This window comes from Bombina bombina, chromosome 2, assembly GCF_027579735.1.
Source record: "Bombina bombina isolate aBomBom1 chromosome 2, aBomBom1.pri, whole genome shotgun sequence".
Taxonomy (NCBI): Eukaryota; Metazoa; Chordata; class Amphibia; order Anura; family Bombinatoridae; genus Bombina; species Bombina bombina.
This window is the reverse complement of record NC_069500.1, coordinates 1,040,692,886-1,040,705,232: the sequence shown is the minus strand read 5'-3', so window position 1 is coordinate 1,040,705,232 and position 12,347 is coordinate 1,040,692,886. Positions and strand designations below refer to the sequence as shown.

Here is a 12,347-nt window from a genome sequence, read left to right as displayed (position 1 = left end):
TATTGTCAAATGAATTATTAGCAAGAAGGGATGCACCCACTGACAATATCTTTTTTGGAGATTAACATAAATGTGAATCCCATTTAATTTTTTTGAAATAAATTCTTATTAAAGGGACTTGAAACTCAAATGTTTGCTTTCATGGTTCAGAGAGAAAATAACATTTTTCAATTTACTTTTATTATCAAATTTGCTCCATTATCTTGGTATACATTGTTGGAGCAGCAATGCACTACTGGGAGCTAGCTGAACACATAAGCTGAACCAATGACAAGTGCAGGTACCAGTTAGCAGCTAGCTCCCAGTAGTTCATTGCTGTGCCTAAGCTTACCTAAGTATGCTTTTCAACAAAGGATACCAAAAGAACTAAGAAAATTGTATGTTCTATGTGAATCGTGAACGTTTAATTTTGACTTTAGTGTCCCTTTAGGTAATATTTATCTCTGTGTTTACCCAAACACAAAGGAATAATTTTCTTGTCAGTAGCAAATGTGTTAATGATTTCCCACTCTTGACACATTTAAGATCTATACTTATTTCAAGTCACAACATCAATACAATGTTTCAATCCTATTAACATATACAATGAAGTAGTGTTTTTAATTAGTGGCAGCTGGGCTCAGTGAGGAATCTGTCAGCAGAGAGTTGTTTTAAGGTAATTTTAATAAAAGTTAGGTTTTTAATAAGCAAACTATTTAACGTTTAGTTATTATGCTACTGTAATACTTTTTTTGTGCCAAAGATCCTGGCTTCTTCAGATCATGCTGTTAGTTCTTATTTTGTGCACTTGGTATTATGGAACAAGAAAAAAACAGATATACCTGTAATGCTAATCTACATAGAACATAAACTAGCACCGTTAAAAAAAAATATAAAAAAAAATACTTTAAAGCTAAAGAGAAAATTAATTCAACTAATAATATTGAACCTTTAAAAAATTAATAGAATGGGGTCGGAGCCAACTCCTGAAGCGGCAGGACACGTCTATATGAAGCTCTGGATCTTGATGTAATATTTTAGGATTTTTCTGCATATTTATACACAGCTAGTATGGTGCAGGCTACATAATTGGCTACATAATTGAAAGCAGAAATATCATATACATAGAAAACGGAGCACAAGAGCTGATCTTCAGACAGTGAACCTGACCTATGCTCTTTAGGAAAGCCACGCCTTGGAAGTTCCTCCTTTTGACGCTCCATGTGACTAAGGCTGCCGCACAAATCCCCCTCAGATTCTGGGATTACAAAGTACAAGGTTACCCATTTAATACCACTATTTACTGCTACTCATTTAATACCAATGCTTTGATCTAAAACTCAGTTATACAGCATGGCACTAAAAATGCAGGAATTCAAGGAAACTGTTCTAAGACTTCTGGAATAAAAATTTCAGAAAATTAACCAACTCTTTGATAACTGCTTCTCCTTAAACCTGAATCCGCTGCCTAATGGGGACTGCAAGCTAGATATGATATATCAGCAGGAGGTACAAGTGTCTGACCAATGGGATGTCGATAACGCAATGGAGGAGAACAGACAGAATATAAAAAAAGAAGATATGTTATCCACTGAGACAAAGCAAATAGACCAAAGGATCTATGTGATCAGGGATGCAGAGCCTGCAAAGACCAGCCTGGATGGAACTCCCTGCCCAATACCAAATGAAGAAAGTACTGCCTATACTGCTGGATCTCACCTCACAGACAGCATGGGGTTTGTGACAATCTTGGAGGCAACCGTCTCCTCATACACTCAAGTCAATCTTTTCAGTTGCAGCTTGAAGTGGATCGCACCTTATACAAATGGATACCGTTCCCAGTGTATGAAGGAGTTTTTGAGATGGAGCTGGGTCAGCCGTTGTCACATGATAGCGCTATTGTGATGGTTTATGGGGTCACGACTAGTCCTGGAACACAGATCTATTGGTGCTTTCCCCCGAGGAATACAGGAATCTTATCTATCAGATCGGAAGAGAATACATGCTCCCAAAGTTGGCTTTCCAGCTCCTTTTTAGGCTGTTGACTTGGGGTAGGCTAGAGTTTAAATGACTTCACATCTACTTATCTAAGATGAGCTGACAATAGAAGTTGATTGCTTCACTTGGTAAAGTTATCATCTTCACTTTTGTTATAACTTAGACTCTGCAGAAAGTTTTTTTTTCATATTTGAGAGACTTTCAGTTAGCATGACTAGCTATAGTATCTATTGATTTCTGAGATATATTCTATTTTGTCAGATAAGCTGTAGCCATATAGTTATCTATGATGTTTATCACTTTTTTTTAGTAGGTATACAGCTTGGATGTTTTTTATTATTTGCTACATTAATGTAGAATTGTAGTATAGTTGTACTATGATTGTTATTCAATAAGGGAGTATATACTTAGAGTGACAGAATCATTGGTTCTATTCAAACCTTTTACTGTTCCAAAGAAAGAAGCAACTTACAGGCCTATCTTGGATAATAAAAATTGTGTTTGAAGAGGCCAAACTCCTTTATTTGTGATGCGGTTATCCAGATTATCCACAATTAGGCTGGCAATTAGTATTGCTTGTGTTGCTGCAGCCTCTACTCTTTGGTGTGAAGACTTATCTGGGAGTTTTTGAGTCAATTAAGACTCAATTAAATCAATTAAAACAGCTAATGTTTTTATTTGTGATGTTGTTTTTGACATTTTAAGATCAATTCATGAATATGACATTAGCAGTTCTGACCAGGATGGCTATATGGTTGAAATCATAGCCAGCTGGCATGTTTTCTAAGTCTAGGCTTTAGTCGCTTCATTTTCAGGGAACATTTTTGTTGGGCCTGGTCTGGATGCTCTTATGTCTACTGTGACTGGAGGTAAAGTAGCTTTTCTCCCTCAGGTCAAGAAGTCTAAAGGGAAAATGCAGGGCTTCTAACCATTTCTGTGACTTTTGTCTATCTAGGAACCAAAAGTCCGCTTCCACCTCTCAAAAACAGGATTCTTCCAGATTTTCCTGGAAGCCAAATCCTAATTTGAGTCAAAACAGCTTAAGAAACCTTTTTCCTCTATCAAGTCAGCATTAAGGTGTGGCCCCTGATCCAGACCTTCTGGGGGGCAGGCTACGTCTTTCTCAGGGTGTTTGGTTTAAATATTTTCAAGATCCATGGGTTCTAAATATAGTTTCCCATGGATATAGAATTGGTTTAAAATTGAAGCCTCCCAGGGAAAGGGTTTCTTTTGTCTCAAAGAATACTGTGAAGGCAAGAGCCTTTTTCAATCATCGATTTGGAGTCTATGGGAGTAATAGATCCAGTTCCAAAGTCAGAGCAGGGCCTGTGGTTTTATTCCAACCTCTTCATTGTTCATCAGAAGAAGGGAACTTACAAACCGGTTCTGGATTTAAGATATTTAAACAAGTTTCTCAGGGTTCATTCTTTTAAGATGGAAACAATTCAGACTATTATTCTTCTTGTTCAACAAGGGCAGTTTCCTGTTCACAGGGAGCATCATCAATTTATAAGATTTGCATTCCTGGACAATCATTTTCAGTTGGTTACTCTTCTGATTAGTCTGGCTACCAGTCCCTGAATTTTTATGAAGGTACTGGGAACTCTCTTGTCTGTAATAGGAGATCAGGGTGTTTTGTTGTTCCTTACCTGGATGATATCTTTGCACAGGCTCCATCTTTATATTTAGCGATATATCTCATACTGACAGACTTGTTGTTTCTTCAAAACCATGGTTGGAAAATTAATTTTCCAAAAAGTTCCTAGGTGTGATAATAGATTGTCTCCATTAGACTTTCTTTGGTCAGAGAAGGCTGAATTTGATTTGTTCCTTTTCCTTCTGTAGCTCTTTGTATGAAAGTATTAGGTCTGATGATACCTGCTTCAGATGTTATTCCTTTTGCTTTGTTTCACATGAGACCTCTCCAGCTTTGTATGCTTTGTCAGTGGTTCAGGGATTACGCACAGTTGTCTCAGAAGATAATTCCTTTTTCATGGTGGTTAAATCATCAGTCCATTGTTCTAGGGGCATCCTCTGTCCATCCAAATTGGATTGTGAGGTTGAAGCACAGTCTGTGGGTTTCAGAAAGCACAGGGATTTTGTTCTCCTCAGGGAGCAAGGTTACTGATATATGTTCTGTAACTCCATGCAATTTTCAGGGCTCCTCAGAATTGGCATCGCCTGAAAAAAAGAGACTTATCTGAGTTTACAGTCAGAAAATGTCACAGCAGTTGCGTACATTAATCATCCAGGGGGAACTCCCTAATGGTGAGATAAGTGTCCTGAATTCTGTCTTGGGTATCAATTTTTGTACTATCTCTGCAGTACATATTTTAGGAGTGAGCAATTGAGAAGCAGATTTTCTCAGTCACCAATCTCTTCATCCAGCGGAGTTGTCTCTTCATCTGGAAGCTTTCAGTCAGATTTCCAATCTGTGGGGTCTTCCAGAGATAGATCTTGTGGCTTCTCGGTTGAACAACAAACTTCTTAGATACTTTGCAAGGACCAGGGATCTTCAGGCAGAGTTTATGGATGGTTTAGTAGCTCTTTTAATGTTTTGTCTGGTTTACATTTTAACTCCTCATGTTCTTTTACCAAGAGTGATAACCACGGTCAAGCAGGTTATATCATTAGTAATTCTGATTGCTCCACCTTAGTCTCGCAGAACTTGGTTTGTGGATCTGGTACAGATGTCCAGTTGTCCTCTACGGCCTCAACCTTATGTCTCAAGGTCAGTTTTTTTCATCAGGATCTCAAATATCTAAACTTGGTGGCTTTGGATATTCACTGCTTAGTTTTAAGACTGAAGTTTATTTGATTCTGTCATTGTGACTTTGATCCAGTCCTGTAAATCTGTGACAAGGAATACTTATAACAAGATTTGGAAGGTCTTTATTTCTTGGTTTGTGGATCTTTGTTTTAGTTCTAACTCTTAGAATTTCTAGAATTCTTCAGTTTCTTCAGCATGGTTTGGATAAGGGGTTATCTGCCAGTTCTTTAAATTGCCAGATTTAATCTCTTTGAGTCTTGTTTCACAAGAAAATTGCTAAGCTTCCTGATTTTCAGAGTTCCATTCAAGCATTAATTAGCTAAAGGTTCTCCTCCAAGAAACCTTAATTTGGTTTTAAGTGTTTTGCAGGTTTCTTCTTTTGAACCTATGTATAATTTGAAAATTCAGCTTTTGTCCTGTTTCAGTTTTTCTGGCTTTTTCTTCTGCTAGAAGAGTTTTAGGGGCATATTTATCAAAGTGTGAGCGGACATGATACGATGAAACGTATCATGTCCGCTGCACATCAATAAATGCCGACAGCATACACTGTCAGCATTTATCATTGCACCAGCCAATCGGCCACTAGCAGGGGGTGTCCCCCGATCGTATTTAAATGGGTTGATTTCTGTCTGTGGCCTCAGAGCAGGCAGACAAGTTATGGAGTAGCGGTCTTTAGACCACTGCTTCATAACTTCTGTTTCCGACGAGCCTTCGGGAGCCTTAGGAGCTTGATAAGTTGGCCCCTTAGAGTTATCTTCTCTTTCCTGTGAGCCTCCTTATCTTATTCTTATTCTTTAATATTGTCCGTGAGATTGTTTTTTGTCCTAATCCAAATAATTCTAAGGGGAGGCTTCTCCATAATTTGGATGTTGTCAGAGCTTTAAAGTTCTATTTGCAGGCTACTAAGGATTTTAGAAAGTCCTGTAGTTTGTTAATTTTTTCCCAGGAAGAGTCAGAAGCCTACAGCCTGTGTCGTTAGCCTCCTTGTTGAAGCTTTTGATTTATAAGGCTTACTTGGATTTGGGACAGTGTCCTCCTAAACTTATAATTGCACATTCTACTAGGTCAGTTGCTACTTCCTGGGCTTTTAAGAATGAGGCATCTGTTGATTAAATTTGCAAGGCATTTGGTCTTCCTTACATACCTTAACTAAATTCTATTTTGATGTTTTTGCTTCTTCTGAAGCAACTTTTGGTAGGAAAGTCCTTCATGCAGTAGTTTCTTGTCATTAAGTATTGCTGTATATATACTTTTTTAGTATGACCAAAAAAAAGTAAGATAGCGAAGAAAAAAACAAAACAATTTAAAAGAAATTATATAAAGATTAATCATTTTGTCCCACACTTGTGGACTCCACAGCTTGGGTATTAGTGTCCTAGGAGTAATGTCTTGTGGACTCTCCCCACCATTGTGAAAGAATATAATTTATGTTTACTTGAGACCCAGCACATTTTTTGATAGAATTTTTTTATTACGTTTTTTTCTGGCAGCAGTTCAAGTATGCATCTCATTTCCTCACTGTTCCTTTTTATTTGCTGTTATTCTTTCCTACATTTCTTCTTTTTCTTGCTTGGCTATACATCAGACTAGTTTCCAGTAAGGTGGGAATTTTGGGAATCTTTTCCTTCTCCTAGTGGCCTGGAGTAGAATTCCCAAGAGTAATGGCTTGTGGACTCTCACCACCATGAAATAAATTATTTTTTTATCAGGTAAGCATGAATTATATTTATCTACAAGGCAGCAGCTAATATCATTAATATTTTAGTCATCCAAATTTCTGATAACAATGTATTAGCAGATTTTCTGAGTAGCCAGATTTATTTGTGAGAGAAGTCTCTTCTCATCAAAGTTTTTCTGGAAATAATCCAAAAATGGAGATTCCATGTAAAAATTATTAGGGAAAACCACAAGGTGGTTTTGTGCCAGTACCGGAGGTTTCCCTAAGTCAAGTCTAGTTCCTTCACCTAGTCGGAATTATTGGATTCACATCATATGTCATATGCTACAATGTCAGTTTCTTTACAATAACATGAAGATTTTAGCATAACAGAATTTGATGGGTATATGCAGAAATTAGAAGTATTCTGAAGACCTAGTAGCTTGTCTACCTGCAACAAGGAAGGTAGCAGACCATGCTAGTATCAGTGAATACATTTCATTTTTGGGAAGTATTCATTTTGATATTGCATTCTGAAGTATTTATTCAGATTGTCTGTTAGGAAAAACTCCCACACATGTAAGAAAAAACAAATACTAAATAAAACGCCCTGTTTTGATAAAACGAATAAAAAAGTTCCTATAAAAACACTAATTAAATTAGGAGTTATCTATAATCATTAGAATGTTAATATCTGTGTCAACTGTATTTTATGTTTTGATAGATAAGCACAATGGCACATGAATTTTCTATGAAAGAACAAGGATTTGATGTACAGTTGAATGAAATGGAGGAGAGTCATCGAAATTCCATAAACGAGCTGAGAAAAACAATTACTGCTCAACAAAAAGTTACGAGTCGATGGAAGGAAGAGACCAGGAAACAAACAGAAAGTACTGAGGCCAGGATGGAAAGTCTGCGGTATGATCTTTACCTGCTTTGCTTGGTGTGGATTGTGTTAGTGCATGACAAACACTTAACATTTAACTATTTTTTTTAATATACCAGCAAAAAAGCACTTAATTGCAAAATGTCTACATACAAAATAAATATTTCTTTCAACAGATTGTAAGAGTACACGAGCCATCACGTGTGGGGAATATGCCCCTCCTGATCACTAGGAGAAGGCAACAGACACCAACACACCAGAGTTTTAACCCTTTCCGGTCCTATTAATTTTCATTTAGTGTGCAAGCAAATCTTAATTTATTTTAGGGAAAAAAACACATACTTTTAGGTTTATTTTCTTCTAAACCTATTTTCTTAGTTTAGTTCTGATAGAACAGCTACTTATCCATATATATATATATATATATATATATATATATATATATATATATATATATATATATATATATATATATATAATGATAATGTTTGCTGTGTGCACTCTCATCATCCAACAACAACCGCCAGGGTGCTATAAGTATTCAAATATATAATCAGTTAATAAGCACTCACTGGTCTTCAGCCATCAAAGTATAGTGAATATTTTATTTAGTGACGTTTCAGGACAAAACACAGTCCCTTCTTCTGACAAACAATACTTGCAAATGACAAACTTTAATAGGCCTGTAAAACCCTCCCCCATAGCCTAGCCAATCCTGGCTGTCCGTGTGCAAAAACCAAGTGATAGGCTAAACAGCGTGCTTGATTATAAATAAACATATATACAATTAGTGTGCTTACTCGTTAAAAAGTGACTAGTGAATAATGTATAAACTATGTGTATATCTGTGTACACATATCCCATGGTCTATAGGGGATCTGACTTAAATGGAGTTGAAAAATGTTGTTTATTAAAAACTACTCAGGGATCAGCTCAAACAATAACCATCTTAGGGGAACATCACTCCCCTCAATGCCATCCAATCCTATAAATTTGAGCTTTGCTGTTACAATCACTACTTAGTCACACCCCTTTTCATCAGCAGAGGAATCAACTCATCCTATTTGCAGAAAGAAGCTCTCAATTATCGACATATAATGGTAATATCTGACAGTCCCTATGACATCCAAATAAATCATAATCCCTTTCAATTACACATTAAAACCAACCGTTTGTGTCAAAAACATGTGAACCACTCCCCCAGTGGGCGTGCCAATCGGACATCCATCCTGGTACATTACTGATAGAGATCCACCTCAATACTGTGTAGTCACATAGTTCAAGACCCCTGTATGGCCACAACCGCCTTGCTCAAATGTTACAATACCCCAAATCTAATCAAACTAACTTGATCATATCTCGGGTGGGCTTGTATTTCAACTCTGTGTCATCACTCCTATGGTTGTTGTTGTAGTGGGCAGTGCTGTGTTACATAGCAGACCAATCACTATCAAGTTGCACAAATCATCCAGAGACAATAACACTAGTACTGTCCCAGATGGTCGTGTGTAAACCATGACATCCCATTCATAGTGTAGGTAAAGATCGCCTACTGCTACTCACCGTTACATCATATAGCCAGGCACCTAACCCCCCGGGTTAACCTGTCAATGCACAACCTTGACAACAATCACCCTATAACACGATATCTCACTACATGTCTCTACCTAATTCTCTTGGCCGTGTCCCCAGTGGGTGTCTGCCTCAGTCCCTTGCTAACAACCATCGCAATAGGCAGTGCTGTAATGCCAAGATGACCAGTCACCACCAAGCAATCCAGGTGGGCGTGTATCATCCAAAGTATGTTTTACTAGTATCATCCCAAATGGGCGTGTAGAAACAAAGCATCACATTAATAGAATCCATATGGAGCACCTCCTCCTAAACCAGATATTATCACTTGACACCGCATCTAACACCCGGGTCTATCTGTAAAAATCATATGGTCCCGCAGAGACAATAATATACACCTCATGGGGTTTGTATTATTTATGTGAACCCCCAGGGTTAGAGAATTTTACCTCTATATATCAAAAACTTCACCTATATTCACCCTAGCTTGCTATGCTAAACCTATATGTACCAACAAATCTGTAGGGGAATATCCCCCATAGTACCAGTGATTATATTACACCAACATTCAATGAGAAGAAATTAAAAATTAAATACAATCAAAATTTCTATATGCTCCCGTGTTGATACTAGCATCCTATGTCAGACACACAACCATCTGTCCAATATCTCAAGTGTCAACACTTAGTTGCTCCGCACCATTTTATGTTGGACACCAAATGTCCTAAGTGAATTACCATACTTATTTATAACCAACATACTTCCAACAGGATTGAAATTATGCTGTTCTCATAATTGGCTTTATCAAATCTACACTATCTCCCTCTAACGAAAATCTCTCCCAAGTCAATCAACCATAGGCCTATGGGATCATCGCACAATGTGTAAAAATATAATTAAAATTACAGTTAAAATCAATTTGCACACACATATCCAGACATAGTTCCCAGAGAAGCCCCATCAGATCATTGCCCCTCTATTCAATATACATATAGCCTTTTGGCCTCCTAGGGCACTCCTATGCATAGATCAACTGTTTCTAAATTCATAAATATGAAGACATAGCAAAATATTTCTATCCGATGATACCCAGAACTCACATAGCAAAACCCATCTATCCAATGGTATCCCAAACTTTCATCAAAAGTTATAGGGAGTGAGCCCCATGTCTACAATATATCACAATAGCAACCGCATCTCATGGTCATGAACTTTCATTAAAAATGCATGATTGAATATCATACTATCACCATGATTATGAACTCTCATTAGCTATAGGTAGCATTGCCACCCTGTATGTACATTCAAGCCTCTAGGATAAAGGGTCCCCAGTTCGTAAATCCATCTGGCCTCCTTCTGTGAGAGGATATTTGCCCTGTTGCCCCCTCTTCTGAGTTTGGGGACGTGTTGTATTATCCAAAACCTTAAGTCCTTCACTGTGTGTCCTGCCTCCATAAAGTGGCGGGCCACGGGCTGATCGGATTTTCCTTGGTGGATGGCTGTTCTTATACTAGATCGATGGTTGGCCATCCTCGTTCTGGCATCATCAATGGTTTTCCCTGTGTAGTATTTCCCCCAAGGACACATATGCAGATAAATAATATATTGCGTTGTGCAAGTTAGAAAGAACTTGATCTCATACTTCTTTCTTCGCTCAGGGTGTTGGAAGTGTGTACCTGTAATCATTGCGTTGCAAGTAACGCAACTAATGCACCTGTAGCATCCATTCTTTTTATTTAGCCATGTTTCAGTTTGTACGTCCACTATGTCAGTTTTCATTAGTGAGTCCCTTAAATTCTGACCCCTCCTATACCCAATTCTTTGGGCGTCCCACTTTGTGAATGGCAATGATCGATCCACCTCTAATAACTTCCACTCCTCTTTCAGTGCTATTGTTATTGCGTATTTATCAGGTGAATATGTTATTACAAAAGTCATCTGCTTAGAGGAGCTTTCTGGTTTTATCACCGGAGGGCAGGAGGCTAAAGTGCGCATTTCAGTGAGTACTTTCTTGTTATAGCCCCTTTTAGAGAATCTGACTGTTATTTTCTCCAATTGGCTTAGGCACTTCTGCCCATCTGTGTTGTTGCGTATAACTCTCTGATACTGGGCCTTAGGGATGTTCTTGATGAGGCTTGGCTGGTGGCAACTTTTGGCATGCAGGATAGAGTTACGGTCTGTTTCCTTTCGGAAAAGCGTTGTGCCCAAGCGATCTGCGTCTTTAAATACTATTACATCAAGGTAATCCACTGTTTCTGTACTAACCGTGTGGCTAAACTTGATAGTGCCTTCCATCTCATTTAGGCTATGGATCCAAGCCTTAAGTGTGTTCTCATCATCTTGCCATAGAAGAAAGAGGTCATCAATGTATCGACAATAATACTTGATCTGGTGCATATCAAAGACCTTCATCTTCTGGGTCTCGTAATCGGTCATGTAGAGATTAGCCAAGGATGGGGCCACATTGGACCCCATCGGTGTCCCAGAAATTTGCAATGAAAAAAGGTCTTCTTAAAACGGAAGTAGTTCTCAGACAAAATTCCAAAAGTGTGATAAGAACTTCTTCAGGAGGACCAATATTAGCGGCTTGTCTCAAACACTTCGTTATTGCTGCTATTCCTGATTTATGTGGTTATGTGCGACATCAAGCGTTACCAGAATGTCAGTGGGCTTGATGTCTGTCAATTGCATGATATGTGATAGGAAATCTGTGGAGTCACCAATGTAGGACTTCTGCTGGTTCGCCCATGGCGGTAGATAAAAGTCCACAAATTGTGCCAGGGGTTGTAATAATGACCCCAAGCCCCTGGCAGAGACAATTGGTCTCCCTGGTGGGCTTTCAGCATTCTTATGAATCTTGGGGAGGGTATATAGGATAGGTATCACAGGAAAATCACGTTTTAAAAAGTTAAATTCATTTTCTGATAGTAGTGCCCTTTCTCTCCACTCCTGGAGCTTGGCGTTTATTTTCATCTTCAGTCGCTGGGTAGTATCCCTTGGTAAGGGTAGATATGTGTTGGTGTCAATGAGCTGTCTTGTTATTTCTGCTTTGTATTTCTCCATATCCATCACCACCACAGTGCCCCCCTTATCAGCCGGGTGAATCACAATAGATTGATTCTCTTGTAGGGTCTTTAATGCTAATCGTTCCTCTTTAGTGAGGTTATCATTGAATCTTCCCGAAGGTTTATGCTGTATCTGTTCAATCAGAATATTTGTCACTGTGCAAATGGTGGGGTTATTGGAATTGGGATCAAAGTGGCCCTTAGATCTAAATGTATTAAATTCTTCAGACTCTGCACCAAAATGTTCTTTTAGTCGTAGATTTCTACCGAATCTCTGAATATCTATATACAGATCAAAGTTGTTTCTCTTTGTGAAAGGTACAAAAGAGAGTCCTTTATTCAACAGACTTGATTCAGCTGCATTTAACATGCGTGAGCTGATGTTAAACACCATATCCACTATCTTCTCTGTAGTGG

At 38.2% G+C, this 12,347-nt stretch overlaps 1 protein-coding gene across 1 annotated transcript in view; it reads left to right on the top strand.

The window, feature by feature from the left end:
• SCLT1 (sodium channel and clathrin linker 1) overlaps positions 1-12,347 on the top strand; it is a 555,483-nt gene that overhangs the window by 463,012 nt on the left and 80,124 nt on the right. The window contains 1 exon segment of the mRNA XM_053703662.1: positions 7,129-7,325. Within this exon segment, the coding sequence (XP_053559637.1) occupies positions 7,129-7,325 (197 nt within the window).